General features: G+C 37.9%; 2 protein-coding genes across 2 annotated transcripts; one reads left to right on the top strand and one right to left on the bottom strand.

Moving 5' to 3' along the window:
* Positions 1-3,828: 3,828 nt before the first annotated feature.
* mlf2 (myeloid leukemia factor 2) lies at positions 3,829-10,124 on the bottom strand. The gene is made up of 8 exons (XM_079625821.1): positions 9,858-10,124; positions 9,636-9,744; positions 9,398-9,439; positions 9,126-9,179; positions 8,703-8,831; positions 4,786-4,945; positions 4,440-4,657; positions 3,829-4,344 (listed from the first exon to the last, which is right to left on the bottom strand). Exons 1-7 carry the CDS (start codon positions 9,899-9,901, stop codon positions 4,443-4,445), a joined length of 753 nt encoding a protein of 250 aa, XP_079481947.1. The 5' UTR covers positions 9,902-10,124; the 3' UTR covers positions 3,829-4,344; positions 4,440-4,442.
* On the top strand, positions 10,115-22,347 carry cdc42l (cell division cycle 42, like). The gene is made up of 7 exons (XM_079625822.1): positions 10,115-10,676; positions 11,840-12,030; positions 12,929-13,033; positions 13,288-13,360; positions 14,388-14,497; positions 20,310-20,507; positions 20,619-22,347. Exons 3-7 carry the CDS (start codon positions 12,929-12,931, stop codon positions 20,706-20,708), a joined length of 576 nt encoding a protein of 191 aa, XP_079481948.1. The 5' UTR covers positions 10,115-10,676; positions 11,840-12,030; the 3' UTR covers positions 20,709-22,347.
* The last annotated feature ends 107 nt before the right edge of the window (positions 22,348-22,454 follow it).

Raw genomic sequence — 22,454 nt, 5'->3', positions numbered from 1 at the left:
CTTATTATTTTTAATCTGAACCTCACTTTTCATACCATTTCTTAATCTGACTTAACAGGCGTTCATAAATAGTTCCATAAATTTTATCAGAAATGTTATTTTCATAACATACCTTTTCTACAGTTATTTTCTTCTCAAAATGGTTAGTCTGCACTCTGCAGATTCAACAAGTATTATCATTACTGTCTCTGTCCCACTTATCCTACTTACTGTTTTTACAGAAACCAAAATATCATATTACTCAAATCTCAATCCTTCACAAAGACAGCCTTATTGCTGCTTGCTACTTCAACTTTTGTTACAAACAAAATCTTCTGAAACCAAAATATCATGCATCCATCTAATGGATGAAAAATAAAAACCCTTTTATCAGTTATATTCAATCTTACTATATGGCAATACATTCTACATCGACTCGGTTCTCTTTTATCTGCTTCAAGCCAACAACTCATTGTCTTTTCACACTTTTCCACACGTTGAACGCAGACACAACAACCTTTGTTTCTCACTGCCCTGTTCAACTGATTCCCGCACCATCTTTAATCTTGTGGCGCTCAATATCATACATTTCTGCCCTTAATTTTATCTCATTTGACAAAACACCGGTGTACCAAAATTTCGCAAGCTTGCTTTTGAGACTTCCCCATATTGGCCGCTTATCTGTTCTCTGTGGATTTTCCTCTGCGCGCGTTCTCTTTATTTGTCAGACGTCTCTGAAACAAACCCGATCTTTTCTTTTAACCCAAGTCGGTTGGGTTTGCACTATTAAGTGCTCTCCTAATTATGGTTTACCAAAAATCTGTTACGATTTCCTTGGCTCCCCCAATTAGTCTCAGCACCCAAAAATAACCTGCTCCGTGGTGGAACAATTAATTTTCAGGTACCTATCTGTATGAAATGTTTTGGTCTGTCACAGTTCTCAATTAATTCCAGATTATTTATCTGCTTGAAATATCTTGTTCTGTCACAGACCTCAATTAATTTCAGATCCTTACCACAGAAAACAGTTCCCAGCCAATATGGTTCAATTTCACTCTTCCCCCAATTAAACTTAATTGAATTATACCTTACCCAGAGATGCTGTTTGGAGCCACCTGAGTTCTTTGATTCCAGTGGTCGATCCTCCCGGGCTCTGACATCGGCCGGCCTCTCTCTCTCAAGTTTACGAGGTAGAGCTGGAACTTACTCAGTCCAGGTGGCCAAACACCGTCCGATCTCAGGTCCAGGAGGCATCGTCCAAGGAATCTCACTTCTGACACCAAATTGTTGTGGCAAAAATTCATCAAACAAACATCACTGCGTAAGGGAGACTCGGAGTCAAATTATAAAAATTTAAAGTATTTATTCTTGCAAGAAGGAGCAGTCTAATACACAGCTGTTACCCTGTGCAGAAGAGTGACACACCCCCAGACAGACTGAACCAGCTTTTATCTAAGATTCAAGGTCTTCTTCTTCAGAGCCCTCCTCCCACAGTAGTTTTCCATCCAGTGGTTTTCCATAGACAAGGAAGCCATAACACTAGTTTCGATTCGTCACTAAGCCCCCCCTGCATCAAATGGCCTTCTGACATCTAGGTCAGAGGTCCTCGTTCGTCTGTTCTCTGGAGTGTCTCTCCCTTCTGCCTTCCCAGGTACATAAACAGAATCTTCTCACACTAACAAGTGAGAGTCACACATGTGACATTCTTTGAATCATCTATATTTTACTAAAGATCAATGAATATCATAAAACCGCCACTACAAGATCACAAAAGTAGAAAATTGGGGAATGACAAGAGCAAAGAAATAACCTGCTTAAATAGATCTGGAGAAGTAAACATCGGCTATCAACAGCACATAATGCTCAAGTTCTAGGTCATAAAGGCAAACTGCTGTTTTATTTAAAAATATCTTTAAATGTGTGTTTGTAAAATATATATATACACACACACAAATACAGTATTTCATAACATAGTTATCCCCCATCAAATGATTGATTGTATGCAAAAAATTATTACATTAATGCAAAATAAAACCTTTTTCAAAAGTTATCTCAGACTTTTGGACCCTGTATATATTGATACATTTTTATGTAAAATCTGGTGCAAATACAATGAAGCTAAAATTACCTGAGCTTGTAGCTAAGCAAACCAAATCAAGCAAAACAAACCTTGACAGCCAATGAAAACCGCAATTGAAGTCAAATGGCGTACACTGATCAAATGATGGATTAGGCTGAAAAGACCAGGTAGAAACAGGGTTAAGTTCTGTCTGTAAGCACAACGCTGTCTGCTAGAGGTTTATGTGAAAAATAACTATGAAGAATAATAGTAAAGGAAAAAGGGGACAAAGCTGGCACTGATGAGAGATTGAAATGGAAGATCAGTACACATTATGATGTTTTAGAAAGAGAGGGAAGGTAGGCCTATAGGAAAAAGGTAGAAAGTAAATATTAAAGATTTTCTTACCTATAGAAGAAAACTGAGCGGCCATCCATGTATTACAGCGATTTTATCATGGTTAAGGGGTCTTGCTAAAAAAAGGGTCAGGAAGTGCTCTGATAAAATGTCTGATTCCAGACAAAACAAAGGAATGTTATAGGCTTTAAAACAATACTAGCATAGAACATTCGGGCTTTGTTTCCCATGACAACTAAATAAGTCTATGGGGCAAGGCACTACATAGGATAAACATTAAACTACACATTATAGGAAAACACACAAGAGTTTGTTTGGCATGAGATATGTTAAAGGGGTGGTTGATTATGATTTCACTTTTCTAACTTTAGTTAGTGTAATGTTGTTGTTTGAACATAAACAACATCTGCAAAGTTACGACGCTCAAAGCAAAGGGAGATATTTTTTTTATGGACTTGATTTTTATGGACTACAACAAACGGCTGGTAGGGACTACATGACATTCCTCCCGGGTTAATGACATCACTAACCCTCAAATTTACATAAACCCCACCCCCGGAACACAATTTATAGATTATCAAGACAGAATATTCTAATCAATGACTAGAAGATAACTACACATAAGCTACATAAATTCATCACCATTCAGAAATGTTGTCTACATGTTGTCACTTCTCGAGTCTCTCCATCTTTCTGACTCCGGTTTGAACATAAAAGGCTAAAAGTTGTTGAGATTTTCAGTGCATGTGTGTGTGAGTTAAAATGACACAAGCTGTTGAAGCTCCGCCCTCTTTGCTGGGAGCAGCAGCTCACCTGCATTTAAAGGGACAGACACAAAAACAGTGCGTTTTTGCTCACCCTCAAAAAGTGACAACACGTGCTATATAAACATCTGTGGGGTATTTTGAGCTAAAACTTCAAATACACACTCTGGGTACATCAGAGATTTTCTTCACATCTTGTGCATTATACCACCCATTTAACAAGTTAAAACCTCATGTCTTGACCCTGTAAAGCCAGAAAATAAGAGAACACACAACATGCACAAAGCAGTATGCTTTTAAAGAATAGCTTTTAAACCCTTCAAAATGCTGTTCTCTATGAACCCCACTTTCTAAGTGCATTACTGCAAATGTGATTTTTGCTTTTACTCACAACTATTTTAAATTTGAATATATTTTACATTAAAATGTATTTCTGTGATTACCCCAGTCTTTAGAGTCACATGATTGATCAGAATTCTTATAATATGCCGATTTGGTGCTCAAGAAACATTCCTTGTTATTATCAATGCTGGAAACAGTTGTGCTGAATAATATTTTTGTGGAAAACCTAATATACATGTTTTTATATATTTTATATACTTTATATATTTTTTTAAAATAAAATAAAAAACCCATTGCTGTCGATTGAGGCATTGACGGAACAGTCAATGATGTAACAAGGTCATTTTATTAGTTAATAAGTTTAATTAGTCAGCATTGTACAGTTAAACCCACAGATACCCTAGTGTCAACACAAACATATACGGACTTTACACTGGATGTGTGCATGTGTGAGTGAGTGTATGTATGTGTAGTGTATCATTAAATATTTGGATATTGAAATATTGGAAGCATGAGAATTCATTTAAATACAAAGATGTCTGTGTGTATGTATATATCACAAGGTTGAAGAGCTGTTTGAATTATGATGAATGCTGGTGTGTATGCTTTGGGAGTAGTAACATGGTATGAAGTACACAGGCTAGGCCAAATTCCACACAACAAAGATGCAGTCTAAAAACTTCAACCTGTGTTATGATACCTCATGCCAGCACACGTCCCTGTAAGGAGCTGACTACACATATTGAGACAGTTCAGATCTATCAAACATTTGACCCATCGGTTATAATTTTCTTCTCTATTCCTCACTTCTCGCTTTTCACAGCATCAGCTAGACAACTCCACCTGTAAACATATGCACAACATGTCAAAAATGATGCCCGAATCTACATAGTCGATCCAAATAGACAAGTTTCATTGGGGCTGTGTAAGATTCGTACCTCTCACCAGTCGTAGCGAGGGCGGGAGTGAGGAGGATGGTGGCGTGGAGACTCGTGGCGGGGCGAGGGAGAGGAGGAGGAGCTCGGAGGCGCCGTGAGGGCCAGCTGCTGTCCAACCCCTGCACTCCGGTCACGCCCATAATCTAAACTACGGGCATTAGAGGGGCGGTACCGCCCCAACTCTCTCCTCCACTCTTCATCAAAGGCAGCTGCCTCACCTGAAAGAGAAAGAGTTTTGCAATAGTGAATAGGAGACAATTTCACAAAGGCGAAATTTAAGCAGTTGCTGGCAGTTACAGAGAAAAAAAGAAGAAGAAAAGAATAAAGAACAAGGGATTTGACCCACTCTCTTCCAGGTTGAAGTAGTCCTGTCTCTCTTCACGGTCACCCGTGAGACGGTTCCTTGACCGTTCCATCACATGACCTCTCTCACCAATGTGATGCCCAATAGCCATTCGCTCCAGTCCACTCTCACTGTCCCGCATCGTTTGACGTGTCTCTCTGATCTAAACAAACATACACACACAAAAACAATTAGGGGTGATTTAACAGTCGTGCCATTTCTGTCTGTGGTGCTTCAGTGCAAAAACATCTTATTTGCGAACCATCTGCAATCTAGTTTAACCAGGCTCTTCATTCTTTTAGGGATAGGAATCATAAGGGTAATCAGAATACTTTAATTGCTTAACAATTCCTTAATGGTCCATTACCAATTCAAATTCAAGGAACAGATATTTGGTAAGGAAAAAGTGCATTTCTGTTGCCAAATGCAAAACAAAAATATATGAAGATTTCTTTTTTATAAAACACCATTGACAAAAAACATGGTGTATCTTTTTAATACACATTGTCTTATGAACAACCAATTGTGGTCTATACTGATTTAGGTCTCAAGAGCTACAAGTACAACATAACAGTATCAGTTCTTGGGTCATAGAGTCAGACATGATTCAGGGAGTTATATTAATTGAAAAGAAAAATTGGGATTCATTTAAATTACAAGAGACAGATGTTTTAGACTTCACTTGTCAGTGTATGTAAAAAAGAACTGGCTAATAGGAGTCATTTGCTTGAGAATCGGACTTCTCTGGTCATGCAGTATGTTTTTAATCAACTAAAAATAACCGCCTCATAAGAGTAATTTGCTTCAGAACTGGACTTGACCGGTCCTGTTTAAAAACAACAACCAGCTAATGAGAGTCATTCGCGCGAGAACAGGACTTCACAGGCTTTTTTTAATTCACTAAAACCAGCTCATAAGCGTCACTCACTTCAGGGTCGGATGACTTAAATGGTTGCTTTGTATGTTTGAAATTCACATAATTTCATAAGCTCATAAGAGTCATTCACTCGAGAATCAGACTTTTGGTCTCTCTGTATGTTTCATGCTATATAGCAACGCCAGGTTCGCACATACTTGTTGTAGAATTGTAGAACGTATGCGATGCAGAAGCAGCACGGGCTCATTGTACTTTTACATATGATGCGTTTGCAGTGCGCAACTGATCTGCGGCTGTATACCACTAACACAACATGTATTCATTATATTTATTTTAAATCCAAAAGTTGTTACTGAAAATGGTTTTTCAGTATTGTGATTCTCTTTGTACACAGTACAGTTATACAAACTCTCATAGATGTATTTACGTTCAAATTTAAACGCATTAATAAATTCATTACTTCTATACAGATTTATATATTAAAAGGGATAGTTCCCCCCAAAAATAAAATCCTGTCATTAATTCATTACCTTCATGCCACTCCAAACCAGTAAGACTTTCAATTCATCTTCTGGACACAAATGAAGATTTTTTTTTTTTAACCAAATCTTTTTGTCCAAATCTTTAGAGAGCTTTTTGTCCCTCTGTTAATAGCTACGCAACTACCACTTTGAAGCTTCAAAAAGTTCATAAAGAGATTGTAAAATTAATCCTTGGGGGCATTAATGACAGAATTTTCATTTTTGGGTGAACCATCCCTTTTTCTTATTTTAAAATCACAAACATTTCAAATGAAAACTTGACGAGAAACAAAACAAAAACAGACGATTCACATGCCATTTCTTTTGCTTTCAAATCCTTATACAAGAAATCCTGTGGGTCATAAAGAACTTTACGTTTCCCCACCTACACGAAGAAACGAGTGTCATCGATTTTTGTCGCCTTTTTTATCTAAGTGTGAGGTTTACACTTTTGGCAAAAAGCCATGTGTTGACTGTGAAACAGAGTAGAGTTTAATTATAAGCATTTGTGGTTCAATTATTACTTTTTCATGTCAATCCATGTTTATTTTAATGCGAACAATGTGCTGTCACTTTAATTCAATGCGTGGAGCACAGCAAAAATATATTCTGTGCAGGAAACGATTGCTGCAGACACATTCCCGGACCGCATCCGTGCGCAGTGTGAATGCTCTATCCTGTTAACATGGGCACAGAAAAAAAATACACATCAAATACACGTCGCAAACGGAGTATGTGTGAACCTGGCGGAACCCTTTCAGAGTATTTTAATCTGCCGTTGTGCCCAGATCCGTGGAATGCACATGCGAATTACGTTAACAGAACCTAATGATATGAAAATCATTTGGTTGTGTGTTTTTTTTTCAATTGCATACATGTTCTAGCCATCATGACAGAAACAATTTAGCAAATGATGAACAAATAATGGAGAACATAATTATAAAAGGGCATATATCCAGATATTCAAGATTGGCGTTTAAGAATCAGTCATGGACATGCCTGCCTCAATGTCTATATAGCATAATATATGGCAGGGGTCGGCAAATAACTTTGGCCGCGGGCCAATATTTTTTTTATCCAGTAGATGGCGGGCCAGCTACATGGAATAGGCCTATTCGTTACGGTGAAATCACAAAATATAATGCACACAAACGTGTCCCTACTACTTTATATACAACCACTGATGAGCATAATCGGTTTTGATGAAGAAAAAAAAAAGAAAAAGAAGAACTATACGAATGCAGATTAGAACCCAGAACCTTTTACACACTTGACGAAAGTTCTACCACTGGACCATTTAAGCACGCGAGAAAACGCCGCGGATACATCTCATTAACTATAAATTAAACCCCATGTACTATTTAAATCGATTGTTGGACATGTTATTGTAGCCTACATATATCTGATTTAGCATTGTATGGACTGTACCAATAAAGTCCAATTTTTGAACTTTATTCCTTTTTTTAAATTATTATTTATTCGGGACACACATAGGCTACACACCTAAGGAGGTCTGCGCGGGACTGTTTTTTTTCCGTCCCGCTCCCACAAGGTTCAATTCAGTGTTCACCTGCTTTAAAAATTTAGATCTCGTTTTCAGAATCTCAAATCTCAAAAACAAGTCGTTTTTCATTTTTTTATTTTTGGTTTTAATTTGGGGGAAAAAACGATTGAACGAATGATACACGCAGTGATGCGCGGGTCAATGTATAAACAACCCGCACCCGACTGACGTTTTCAACTAACCCGCTCGCAACTCGGACCGCAAACAAAAGAAAGAAAATATTGTACCCGACCCGCATATTGGGCCATAGACGTAGGAACTAGGGGTGCGCATTTTTCTGAATGCTGTGTTTTGTAATAAAGGCTTGATTTATTAATTTATTTCGTTTCATTTTCTTAACAATTAAGATGCTGCATGTGTTTATCCAGTCTAATCGAAGTGTGCGTCTCTCCTCCGAATTTCCCAACAAAAATCCCGCCCCCTCTCAGCAAATAATTACTGAGCTATATGCGTTTAAAAGTAGCCTATTAAAATGTTTATAACTCAAATAATTCAAAAGTTAATAACGCGCTCAACATTAAATAAGGATTTCCCACTTTCATCTCTATCTGCAGACTGAGCTTGTGCGTCATCCTCGCGCCATGTTATTCAGCCAATAAAGTGTAGACCTATGTATTTCATAGAAAATTGTGTCTAGTAGGCTCTACTATATAAATTACAAAGGTTTAATTGGCATCTTTATTTCAAACGACCTGACGGGACCTGAATATCATTAAAAATATTTTTGGATGACTCGTAACCGCGGGTGAGCGCAGGCACTCGCTCATTTTGGATCAACCCGCGCATCACTGATACACGGGGCCTATTTGTAAACCGTTATAGTAAAAATTTTTTTTTTTTAAAAACGACTTCCAAAATAATCCAGCGGGCCAGAAAATATCGCCTGTTGCCGACCCCTGATATATGGTGTATATGTAAAACATGGTAACACTCTGCAGTGTGTCTATGTGTCTCTTACACCCCCAGGAGCAGTGCGAAATTCACTGGTCTGCTGATAGACTTTCGGTGCTCCTGGATCTGTGGAGGAGTATGAGATGACTGTGGAGGAGGAGAAGGTCTGGCAGTTTGGAGAACCAGACATTCGTTCCTGAAGACAAAGAGAAGTTATGAAAGTGTGATCTAAGATCAGCTGACCTCAATCATTTGTGCAGTCGTATGCTCTCAAAACAAAGAATACATGTAGATTTCAGTTATTTTATTGTGAAATCAACATGGTAGCCACTTGAAAGTCACAGTCTGCACTTACTCCAGTTCAAAAGCTGCAAACAATGCACAATAATGCACCATTGCAATCAACAAACGGAAGCCTTGTTCTTGTTATTGAAAACCACAGTGTTTCAATATTTCAGAATTGTGGCTGCCAGGCCACCATGAAACTCACCATGTTCTCCATCATCCCACTCATCATACTGAACATATCCATGAAACCTCCACCCTGAGAAAAAACAAAATGCACTTACATTAAAATAATTTATGACACTGCACCATTTCTGCCACTCATCAAATTAGTAAACTTCATTGAACAGACAGATAAGATGTTTTTGTTCCCATTAAAGCACAAGATGCTCTTTGGATCATTTTTAAATCCTGTTCGAGAACATGATCATCATGCAACTGTTGCTGCAAAAGGGTGAACAAGAAACAGTATCATACCATTCCCATCATGCCGAAGGGGGTCAAGGCTCCAGCTTGTGGCTATAAAGGGTGGAGGACAAAATATGGACACTTTAATTTTTAAAACAAATCTCAAAAATCACCCATAACACCTGAAAGTACAATTGTGACAAACTGCCGTCAGAGAAGCCAAATCAGCATCAAACTGATAGTCAACATGGTCATTTTCACTTAAAATGTTCAAACCAGGCCCTGTTTTTGTGGCTCTGATGAGTACCTGTATGCGTGTACGTGGATGCTGGATCTGAGGGGTGAGAGGAAATGGATCCATCCCAAATGACCCAAAGAGACTCCTCATTTGGTGCCTGTGTGCCGCGAACGGATCCCTGTCACAACATAACATGCACATCCTTTATAGTCATACAATTTATTTGAAAGGACAAATTGATTATTTTGTACTCCTCAAACATTTGTCATTTTCAAAGAACTAAATACTCACATCATGTATGGGTTGTCATCCACATCATTCAAGTAGTGAAACATTTTTGTTGGTCTTTCTTGGTTGGTTTAACTTGCACCAATAAATAACTTCAGTCTCTTTAATCAAAAGCCAACACAACAACAGCTCAGGGGCTCTTAATTGGTCAACCAATCATCAAGCTCCCTTTGCCAGATACGCAAAACACGCTCAATTAGAGAATTACACAATTCGGCCTGCACGTTATATTACCTAACCACAATGCAAACCATCAATTTACCGAGCGAGATAGATAAAACACCCTGATATAATAAAGCAGCTCTGCAGAACATTTATACCTAAGCGAATACTCTCGAATATTCCAGACAGGTGCTAATCCAAAACAGCCTGCAAGCTATTTCAGATCGTTAGCCTAGCATAATAACAAGCGCGCTGAAATGATTTGTTTAAAACCACAACAAGATTCGGAGAGGTACAAGTCAAGGTGAATTATGACAAGCCGACGAGAAAAACAGCAGCACGCAGAGCAGACGGACCGACGGAAATAACCGCCGCAGATGAGCACAGGAAGACAGTATGACAAAGGAAACAAAACCTTGAAGATCTTGGGCGAATATCTTGCTCTTCTAAGAGATTCACGCGCTTTTTTTCGGGGTGTATTACATCAGAACCGATGCTGTGTCACGCGCTGACACTAAAAAATAAACTCCATTGAGGAAGAGATGGCTTTGATAGGAAGATTACGTGCACTTAGTAAAGCAGGCACAAAAGCCAAACGTCAACAGAAAAGAGCGATGGGAGGGGGAGGAAGAGGAGGGGAACAGCCCTGTTCACATTCCGGTGAATCAAGATAAAAGTTTAAGCTCTGCTCTCAAAATAATAATAATGCTTATATATTTCGGTCTCCCGTGGGTCATTCGAATGTTATCTTATTGTTTTTAGAGCATTATTAATTTGATGCTTGGGCATAAGCTCAGTATGGACGTTGTGCAATAAAGTTATATGTTTTGATTTTGAAAATGTGAGGAAATAGCAAGAGAGTTGCATTAAAGACATTAACTACACTATACATTTTAATTTAGTTTTATTTTGTATATTAATTTAATTTTTATTTTATTGATATTTTTAGGATTTGTCATTTTATCATATATATATATATTTTTAATTTTCTTTTTTTTGTCATTGTGTGTGCATTTGTTGATTTAATGTGTGCAAAATATCAGGTAATTTGAAATAGTAAAATTGTACTATATACATGTGTATGTGTGTATATATTACTTCAAATATATGTATATGATTAAGGAGGAGGGGGCTTTTATCCTGATACAATCCTTAAATTGCCTTGCCTTTGTTCTCTGTTCTCGTATTCCGAAATTCCTTAATACATTTCACGTTGAAAAAAAAATATATATTTTCAAGATTAAATATCAATAATAGAGCTTATTGCTTGTCTGTCGCTAGATGGCAGTATACAGGACGCCAACAGAGAGCCTCTCATCGATAGAAGGAAAGCCACCTTTCCACTCGTTTCCAAATTTGGTCACGTGATTGTATATAGCCTACTGACAGGCTTGTTTTATTGTTTTAGATCTTATTTCAGATCTTATTATTTTTTACATTCTGTTTCTTTTTCAATTTTTAGTCATAGTGGTTTGGCTAAAACTTTTTGACTGTACAAAAACTTGTCCTATATGACTTTTGGATACTAGCCTACAAAAATTGACTAATCACTATATGGGTTTAGCAGCCCCCTAGTGTGTTCAGGATAAGGACTTTTTTTAATAATAAATTGTATTTACTAATATAATATATTGGCTGATAGAAATGAAAATAAAAAAGCATTTTAATCATAGACATATAATTATTTTACTAGCATTCTCAAACCTTTGGACCACACGCTTTCCATTCTTCATTATTCTAGAGGGGGGTATTTTTCTTTTTGGAATGTAATTTTTTATATATTCCACTTGAAAGTATAAATTAAATATGTTTACAATATACAGATAATCCCCAAAAGCCCTCGTGTGCCCCTGGCGGCCACTTGACAGGAACTGCAGCCTGTGTTGGGCGTGTGCGCAGAGTGGGCATGCTGAGTATCGCAGAATCTACAACTGGACGTTTTTCGCTTTCATTCACGTCAGATTGATACTTTCAAACCCGGACGTAACCAACGCCTAGTCGCCGGAGAGGAACGGTAAGCAATTCTCAATCTGTACCATTATTTTATAAGGCTTTTATCCGATCAATTTGTAGCTAAACAGTACATGTCCAATGTCAGGTTTTACCGTTGTGTAATTTTGATTTAGGATGATTTGTGGCCTCTCGGCTGCGCTAGCGCGTTAGCTTAGCCTCGCAGCATCCTGTCGCCTTCTTTACACAAAACTTTGATTTACTTCACTGCTGACAAATCTCTTCAGGATTATTTTCGTTTTCTATAATCACCCCAAACTACCAATTTCTTCGCCATTCACTGTAGTATTCAATTAACGTTAAGTAGATTTATCAGGTGAAGTGTATAACTTTATTGGTGGGGGAAGAAAGTATAATTAAATTAATCTAATATGTAAAATACTACTTTTATAATTCTTAAAATGCGTCTCGTGTCGTGTTTAGAAAATAAGCACAACCTTGAATCAACGATAAACAGGAGCATTAGTGTTTTACTTTTAAGCTATCAGGTTTTCGTTTGTTTTATTGTCCTTAATTTGTCTTCAAATGTAATTAATAAAGACGAACAGTTTAAATAAGGTTTAATATAAAAAAAAAATAATTCAGAAACTGCAATGAAGCTGAAAAGCAGGCGATATTGTTAGTGCGAGTATGGCAAAGTAATAAAGCCTTCCTCTAAGCAGCGTTAATATGCGGAAGCAAATAAAATTGCACACATTCTTGTAGATGTCTCTCTGTATGCCTGCCTTTGTCTCTGAAATGTAATCGCATCACTTAGGGCTTATTGACAATTCTGGTAAATGCATTCACCCTGACAGTAAACGGTGGAACTAAACGAAACTAATGATTCTTAAATGAGGTATTTCTGAATCCCACGAGGGGAGTGATAACATGATTTTCACCCTTTCTCTTTTACCATATAGATGCAGACCATAAAGTGTGTGGTGGTTGGAGATGGAGCTGTCGGAAAGACCTGCCTCCTCATCTCATACACAACCAACAAATTCCCCTCTGAATATGTTCCCACGGTAACGGAGTAAAGGGTGGTGGGCTCTGGGTCAGAGATTTGGGGAAGGGGGCACAGTGAATGAATGATTGATTATGAGTAATAATGGCAGCTATTATTATCTATTGTGTGCCTTGTGCTGTTTCAAATAAGGAGCTCTCATGTATGTGTGTGTCAAAGGATATTTTATTAGATTATTCTAGAAACCTTTTTAGTATTAGGTCTTGTTGTCTAAAATACAATGTATATAAATGAGGTATTTTTGTTTGTTTGCAGGTTTTTGACAACTATGCTGTCACAGTGATGATCGGAGGGGAACCGTATACGCTGGGGCTTTTCGACACAGCAGGTAATGCGGTCTGGGGATTGTTTACTCTAGACATTAATCTGACTTGATTGCCCACACTAATTTTTTTATGTAATGATGACTGATTTGTTCAGTCAGTATCTAGTGCATCAACTTTGGTTACCACAATATTGACTTAAGTGTCAACATGATGCCAAGAGATATGAGAGAATAGCTGTCTCGGTGAAAAAAGATGGAAAACTGGAAATTTGGCCTCTGTTCATTTCTATCTTGCCACGGTGCTGAACTCATGAGAAAACCGGAGTTCAGTTGTTATGAAAATGTTACAGGCATTTTATGCAATAATTCATACCATTTAGAACCACTGACTCATTTGCTTATTCACTATCTAGTGAATGCCACATAGTTCAGTATATGAGGAGCAAAAATTAATACACATTTGATAATGTTACATATGTATCCCACAGCCTGAAGAAGATCATTTTGGTATAGGATAAGGATTTATTAATTAAGAGGAGAAACAATAAGGAAAGATGGTCCGATATAAAATATACACTGACTACCATTCAAAAGATTGCTAATTAAAACTTTTATTCGCAAAGGACACATTAAATTGGCGGTAAATACATATATAATGAGAGATAAGATTTCTATTAATCAAAGAATCCTAAAAAATGTACCATGGTTTCCACGAAAATATTAAGGAGCACAACCATTTTCAAGTATTTTAAGGATTAAAAAAAAATATATATATATATATATATATATATATAGAAAACTTTATTTTAATTGGTAGTAATATTTCACAACACTATCGTTATTACTGTATTTTTTTATTTAAAAATGCAGCCTTGGTGAGTATAAGACAAATTCAAAAAACTTTACCAACCTAAACTTGTAAATGGTAGTACATTAATTTATTAATTATAATTCCATTAATTATCCTCTTGCTGTTTTTCAAGATGGATTGAATTTCTCAATCTTAGCTGTTGTGTTCAAAAGCTGCGTTTCAAATGACTCGGAGCAGAAGAGAGGTGGTAATGAACTGTATCTATTTCTGTTCTCTCAGGTCAGGAAGACTACGACAGACTTCGGCCTCTCAGCTATCCGCAGACAGACGTATTCCTTGTTTGCTTCTCTGTTGTTTCTCCTTCCTCCTTTGAGAATGTGAAAGAAAAGGTGGGTGTTTTTTAAGTGCTTTCTGCTTTCTTGCTTGTCTCACTGTTTGAGCGTCAGAACATGGAAGAGCTACCTTTCTCTGATAGGCTTATTGACATAATTACTGGTCGTATACTTAACTATGTCTATTTATTTATTTAGAAAAGGGGCCGCTTACATTAATCAACATTCATGAATGTCATGATTTAGTGTTTACATTTTCAGTTTACTATTTCCCCATATTTATGTCATGGTATCATGTACAGATACATTAGTGTTGATTCATTCTTTAACAGCATAGTATGTTTCGTAAAGTCAGGTTTTACCTTGATGACACTGAAGTGACGTCACATGTTTAGTGTCATTAAATCACACACTTAGCAGTACCTGATTTTCCTGCTGGACTTGGAGAATGGAACTCGTGTGAATAGATCTATTTAAACTGATCAGTGCGTACGTGAAAAGCCCACTCATTTCCGAGGTGCATCAGATTTATGTAGAAATGTTGTATTTGTTAGTCGTTTTCTCTTCAGATTTGTAGTGTGAAGTCCATAGGTCACTCAAAAATACTCACCCTCAAGCCATTCTAAGTGTATGTGACTTTCTTCTTTCAGTCGAACACTATCAAAGTTATCTAAAATAATATCCTTGCTCTTCCCACCTTTGCTATGGCATTGCATAGTAAATCGTTTTTGAAGCTCCCAAAAGCGCATCCATCCATCGTAAAAGTAATCCATATGACTCCTATGGGTTAATAAATGCCTTCTGAAGTGAACAGTGAAGCAATGGGTTTTTGTAAGAAAACGCGTGTGTTCACTAGAGTCGAGTTCCGGCAGAAGGTTGTCCTTGGACCCGACATATGACGTAATCAAACCGTAAGCTTCAGTGAGATTAACGAACGTGGAAGTGCAGAGGACAGAGCTGAACAAAACGCTGGTCACAAATTAGAAGTCTAAAATCATAAGGGGGGAAAAGTCTGAAGATTTCGATATAAGAGAAGAGGGGCAACGTCGGGTCAGGGGTAGAGGTCAACCGATTGATCGGTTTTGCCGATTGATTGCTGGAACAATCGGTTATCGACAAAAATCCATACTGATAGTTTTGGGTTGCTTCAGTTGCTGGAGCGGCTGAGAAGGGTCATTGTACTGTATAACATACCGCTGGCATTATACAGTACGAGAGCGGCCTCTAGAGGCAAAATAAAACCTATCACTGATGCCTCGTGGAGTTTGTTTTGATACTTGAGACTGCGCCCTGCACAGAGCGGGAGACTTCAGATGCAAATTTAAAATAGACAATCTAACGGTATGTGATACAGTACACTACCATATGTTTTATCATATCATTATAAAGTAATTAGTTTGTTGACTAGATGCTGCATTAGTGGAGAACAGTAGTATGTTTGCTGAGAGGACGACAACATTACTAGTATCTCAAGCAACAAAAACACACGCAAGCCCGACCCAAATGTTTAATGTCAAAATGGTCACTTTTATGCATTCCTTAGCCAAGTAAGTTCCATATTTAAAGCTAGTGACTTGAGACGTTGATGCAGCCGACTGAAACAAACAAATCAGAAATGCATTCGATTTTAACATTTACTAATACATTTTTAAATGTTACATCTGTTATCAGTTAATGCACTATGAACTAACATGAATGATCAAGGTATATTTAATATTTTCATATTTATTTATATTTAGAAAATTCAGTACATTTTCATGGTTCAGTACTGTTCTTTTTATTTCTGTAATAAAATTCAGCACTATTTTACATTGGGCATTATTTTTGTTTTCATTCTGTATCCGTTTTAAAAAACTATCTGTTGATCAATCGGTTATTGGCCAGCATTGTCCAACCTAGCTATCGTTATCGGTAAAATCCACTATCGGTCAACCTATAGTCAAAGCAAAGGTCACCCTTCCACCATAATTCGACTCTCGTGAAAGCGCGTACGGCCATTGCCAGAAGCCATTGATTGTTTTTTATTATAAAGTTTTAAATATGGATATTTTTCTTACAAAAACCCATCGCTTCGCTTAAGAAGGCACTTATTAACCGTAAATTGTGGGGTAATTTTCATTTTTCAGTGAACCATTGTTTTTAATTGATATAATCTTGAATATGTGATTGATTGATATAGAAGCCTATTTGAGGAACTGGAATCAATATTTCAGATCTATTTATGTAGCGGCACAATGAAAAAAAAAACCATTAAGGCGCTTTTCACTTTAAACATTCATGTTACATTGCTCCTACAATTTATTTAAGAAGCTGTATTAAAGTATTTTAATGCTTAACAAGCTGTATAATATTGTCTTGGAGAATGAATAACTTTTTTGTACCATATCTTTTTGGAGCTGAAGAGGAAAATTTGTGTGGAAATTGGCAGCACAGATTAATTTGTAAGATAAGGACAGTACAGAGATTACAAGTTCATAATGATATGTATGGGAGACTACAGGGGCCATTTATTATTTCTGCCTGGTTTCTGACTGTAAGGTCTTTTTTGATGTTTTTGAAATAACTCTAATGCTTATTCTTTGATGAATAGAAAGTTAAAGTACTGACCCCAAACGTTTGAATGGTAGCGTCTGTATGTATTTCTTTTATATCATTTCTTATAATTTCTTCCGAACACAAATGAAAATATTTTGTACAATATTTCTGTCCCTCCATTGACAGTCCACACAACTCCCACTTTTACGCTTCAAAAAGTTCATAAAGACATCGTAAAATTAATCCGTCTAAATTTTCTGAAGAGACATGAACGTTTTATATGATGAACTGATTGAATTTATAGGGATACTTCACCTCTGGAAAGACGAATGTGTATTTAAAATGGGTAATTTTCATTTATGTACCGGTGGTAGAAATGTGAAAGCATTTTTTGAGTTTGGAGCCTTCGGAGAAAAGCCAGAAAATGTATTTTTGGCTCATGTGGATGAAAGACAAAAAATCCTGGAATGCACTACGAGGCCACTCCCAAGCCATGCCTACCGGTAAGAGCGCAGTTAAACAACTAGGCTAGGCTACTAGTTGACTCGAAACTTAAAAGACGCCGTTTTATCGTGAGTCTCCGTGAGAAGTCTGCCCGGGATTTCGAGATCGCCCAAAATGTCCGGGATTCGGCTTTTGCGTTCTACAGTCGCCATTCATTATGTTTACTGTGGCGTGCAGGACAAGGCTGAGGGCCGGGGGAGAACGACGCGAGGCCGGTGGCGTGATTACTGATGATCGACACCTGTGAGACGCACCGGTCTCGTAGGCTATCTCTCAAGGAGGAGCGGGAATTTTCTTAGCAATGTTAAAACACATCAACCGATCACTTGTTTAGCGTTCATGTAAACACTACATTCAGATTCACCAATCGGAATGAATTCAGTTACATTGAAACAAAAGGTGTGCATGTAAACAATGAATGGCAACTGTAGAATGCAAAAGCCGAATCCCGGACATTTTGGACGATCTCGACGGCCGGACATATCCGGGAAAAAGAGGATGGTAAACCCTACTACTCAGCTTTCTTCACAGAACAAGAACCTGTTAGCTTAGCTTCCAAAAAAAGATGGCTGACACTATTTGTACATTCTGTGAGGAGATCCCATCCTCTATGGGCGGGTTGAAAACATGCGGAACTATCGCCTTCTACTGGCTGTAGTCTCTAGCCTCTGGCCAAAAAATCTTCCGATGACGCAAAATGGCGATTTTTAAGTCATCTGAGGATTTTTCCAGACAAAAAATACATAAATCTCTCGTCTCAGGGGGACATCAGGGAGGGAAGCATGGTAATTCGAAAATACTACAGGTTTTCTACTGATACAAAGCTTAATATCCCTTTAAGGCTTTTATTGACATATAAACATGCATCAACACATGTTTGTTGAGAAAAACGCGCAGTGGATTGAGTACGCAGTGGCACGGACGTGCAAGCTTTAGAGCTCATCCCTTTTTCAAAGACATCAGTGGAAAGTTTGTAGTTCGGTCGGATATGTAAATGGGAAAGAAAGTAAAACGAGGCATGTATTAATGTTAATTGACGAGAGAGAAAGAGTGCACTTCTGTTGAATGCTCTTGATTGCTGACCGTTCACTCAGTCAGCACACATGCATCATTTGGATTAAAACTAAATCGTATTTCTAGGTAAAACATGAACTGTTACATGATTTATGAATTTTTTTCTTCTGCTGAACACAAAGGAAGTATTTTGAAGAATGTCAGTAACCAAACGGTTAACTGGTCCCATTGACTTCCATAGTAGGACACAAAAAATACTATGGCATTGGCAGTCAATGGGACCAGTTAACTGTTTGGTTACTGACATTCTTCAAAATATCTTCTTTTGTGTTCAGCAGAAGAAAGAAATTTATACAGGTTTGAAACAACTTAAGGGTGAATATATGATGACATCATTTTCATTTGAAAGTGAACTATCCCTTTAAAAGGCCAGCAGCTTAAAGGGGTGGTTCAGGATTTTGGACATCGGACCTCATTTTCAAGTTAGCCTGGTTGTTATTCATCAGTGGAGACAGTTTTCAGTCCTGTTGCATAGTTCGCCGGTGCTAGGCTAGTGTGAGTCAACAGTATCTGCTAGCTAGCCTGCCATTACAGTTTTACCCACTCCACAGTACACCAAAATCAAATAAATTATAACGCCAGACTGTCGATGTAAATGTCTGTTGAGAGAATAATGTTAGTAATCAAACTACCCTTTCATTTCATTGCAATAGTTCTACTTTGTTCCCTGTATTTATTAGCAGTCTACAGCAGCGACGGACTGATATTAAGTTACCTAGGCAACCGAGAGAGCCGGTCCACATGACAATCACGCAAGTGTTTTTACCTGCCGCTGACACTCATCATCACTACATAAGCAGAGTATATTTCACAAAGAAATCAACATAGGACTATGGCCACGTTTGAAAGCCATGCCAATGTTTCAGACTTTGGAGACGATGAAGACGAGGAATGTGTTTTATTCAACGAACCGTACATGTCTGAGCCGGAATACACAGACGAAGAACTAATCGAGATGGATGCTAAAAAGGCAGAAATTGAACTGTAACGTTATCTCCACCAACGTTGTCATTGTCATTCTATCAGTTATGAAAGGGACTAGCTTCATAGATGGCTATAGTAGCCTAACAAAAGTTATTACCAGTACCTGTTCATCTGTAGCTGTTGGTGCATCTGGAAAGACGGCTGGAACTGCATTCCTTGTCAGTGACTTATGAACGTTTCGATTATGGGTTTTTTCAAAGTCGTCTGGTCTAAAATGATCACTACAAATTCGCAACTTTAGAGTAGAGTCTCTGCCGGTGTCTCGTTGTCCAAGCCAGCAGCAAGAAGCCACAGTTGGTTCCTTTCTGTATCTCTCAATGGAAATTTGTGGAAACTTTTTGGTGACCATCTATTTGGTTTATTTTTACAATTTCGAAATGCACAACGAATCACCATGTTGCCAATTCCTTAGTTTACAATTGAATGTTTTTCAATATCGTTGTTCAAGGCTGCTACTAGCTAGCTGGACGTCCCGACTGTAGTGCGCTTCTGTTCTGTGTTTACTTTTTTCTCGCAGTACTACTAACTGGAGCAAAGTAAAATTCCGCCGCTGCTGAGAGACTAGTTCCTGCAAATGTAATGCGATCATTGAGATGACCAGGAAAATGTTTTGTCAGCACCGTGATTCTCTGTCGATGGTCAGATTAGTTTATCCAGTTTTGCACACTTTGTAATTCTGAGGTTGTTGGGATGATTGTTTCTGATTGTGCTATCATAAATAGCTCTCTATACGCTCTCACCATTCATTTTTTCCCCTCTCTCTTTCTCTAAGTGGGTACCGGAGATCTCTCACCACTGTCCACGCACTCCATTCCTTCTGGTGGGCACTCAGGTTGATCTGAGGGACGACAGTAACACTGTGGAAAAACTTGCCAAAAACAAGCAGCGCCCCATATCGCCTGAGAGCGGGGAGAAGCTGGCCAGAGACCTCAGAGCTGTCAAATACGTGGAGTGCTCCGCCCTCACACAGGTTAAAAGAGCAGCCGCACACACCTATGATGACATAACAGCCTTCCTCACTTATCATATCCCATGTGACCTACTGCAAATGACGTTTCTTTTTATGATCTCTTTCTTACAGAGAGGCCTTAAGAATGTTTTCGACGAGGCAATACTCGCTGCCCTTGAACCTCCAGAGACCAAACCCAAGAAGCGCTGCATCCTTTTGTAGGAACACAAGCCGTGGGTTTTGCACTCACTCCAACTAGAGAGGCAGAGAAAAGGAAACATTCTGGAGGGGATTTTAAGTTTGGTAGGGCTTGGATTTGGACTAGAGAGTTATTATTGGGAAAAATCATGGGAACAAAACAGCAAAAAAGAAAACGTGATATTTGATATTTGGCAACAAACATGGTATTGCAAACAAATAAATGCACACTGTGCCTTTCTTAATGTTTCTAGAAGTAATTAGAGAACCCTGTAACCAATAACACCCCTATAAACAAAGATAAAAAAAGATACAGGCACACTTTATGCATGTGATGCCTACAGAACAATATATAGATCCATTTTAATGCTTTAAGTGTCAGTTACATGTAATCGATCCAAAAAAATGTGCGACAGTGGCACAAATACATGAGATTAAATGCTTCAGGTTTCTGATCGCCATCAAAAATGAATGATTTGAAATGCTTTTGCTGGACAAACGTCGGGTTTGTCCCTGACGCATGCTTTGCTCTAAGCTGCACAAGGGTGGTTAGCACACAATATCTAAAAACAGCACATTTCATGAAGTGTAAAGCAGAGCATGCTGACTGCTCTGGTGAGCGCTTCTGCAGGGCTCCGGTGTTTGCTCTGTAACCTGTGGATAGTGTGCTTGCAGTAAGCTGGTTTCAGCTTTCTTGAATCTCTTCAGTTGAGCATTTTCGCTACATTGCAAAATTGCCATGGGCACAAAGGCGATTCTTGACAAATTTGCCTTTTAGTGTTGCTTTAGAGTCTGTTTTCTGTTTTTAATGTTGCGTTTTTGCCAGTTCTAGACGTTGGACTCACACGACACCTCTAGGCAGGTTCTGTCCTATATGTGGTCACTTACTGTTGTTAATGCGTACTGGACTGGATCTGGCACAAAAGCAAGCTAACGTTATTGGTTTGGGCGTATAATTAGCTCTAATCACTGACAATGGCGTTGAAATAGAACCTATACAAAAATAAACCGTAACAATTTTAGATATTTTAATTATTAAAAACAGTTTTAATGTTGGATCAGAGTGTTATGGCTATAGGAATCTCACACTATGGCCACATCCCCTCCGAAGTAACGTGTTATATGGTTTATAAGAGAGTTTGGGATTTTTTTGTGGGAGCCAATGGATTCTTAGTACACAAGCATTTGTTTCTTCCTGTATGAGCCAGACTGTTCTCTTCTTCTGTGGTTCATGCTCCTAGAATCTCTTAAGTGCATTTACTCTCGAGCCATGCAGTGCCTTCTGCTGGCCGTTTAGAAAACTGAACGTTTTTTTTTTTTTTTTGCCTTTTTCTCTTTTTGTTTTGACTTGGAGTATGATGTATTAAATGTATTACTGTTTTTCTCTTGGGTGAATGAATTTAGTGGTGTTTTAAAACACATTTTGAAACTTGAGTTTTTTTTTATGATTTTTTTTTTTTTTGCTAGAGTACCATTTGATTGTGATTTATTAATAAAATAACAAATTGAAATGTAATATTTTGAATAACCGATTTTAACAGTCGTGTGAGTAAAAAGGAGGATAACTGATGATAATGACGGTTTAAAATGTGGCCTTTTCTTAGTCAAGTTCTGCGGTGTTTGGAATCTCACTATATTTGTAATAAAAGTGGTGCGACTGACACAGCTGTATTTGTATCCTGTTTATTGGATTATTATGGTATTTGGTGGTTTGTGTCAGCAGACAAACGTAAAAGCATGTACACTTCAAAAGTTTGAGGTCAAGTTTTT

The sequence above is a fragment of the Phoxinus phoxinus genome (genome assembly GCF_949152265.1).
Source record: "Phoxinus phoxinus genome assembly, chromosome: 10".
NCBI classification, from domain to species: domain Eukaryota; kingdom Metazoa; phylum Chordata; class Actinopteri; order Cypriniformes; family Leuciscidae; genus Phoxinus; species Phoxinus phoxinus.
The sequence above is the reverse complement of the archived record's forward strand: the minus strand, read 5'-3'. Positions and strand labels throughout refer to the sequence as shown.

Coding starts and splice junctions, on each gene's coding strand:
- cdc42l (XM_079625822.1), top strand. CDS start 12,929: ATGCAGACCATAAAGTGTGTGGTGGTTGGAGATGGAGCTGTCGGAAAG. Junction 13,034..13,287: donor CCTCTGAATATGTTCCCACG/GTAACGGAGTAA, acceptor GTTTGTTTGCAG/GTTTTTGACAACTATGCTGT. Junction 14,498..20,309: donor TTGAGAATGTGAAAGAAAAG/GTGGGTGTTTTT, acceptor TCTTTCTCTAAG/TGGGTACCGGAGATCTCTCA.
- mlf2 (XM_079625821.1), bottom strand. CDS start 9,901: ATGTTTCACTACTTGAATGATGTGGATGACAACCCATACATGAT. Junction 9,440..9,635: donor ATCCACGTACACGCATACAG/GTACTCATCAGA, acceptor CACCCTTTATAG/CCACAAGCTGGAGCCTTGAC. Junction 9,180..9,397: donor CCTTCGGCATGATGGGAATG/GTATGATACTGT, acceptor GTTTTTTCTCAG/GGTGGAGGTTTCATGGATAT.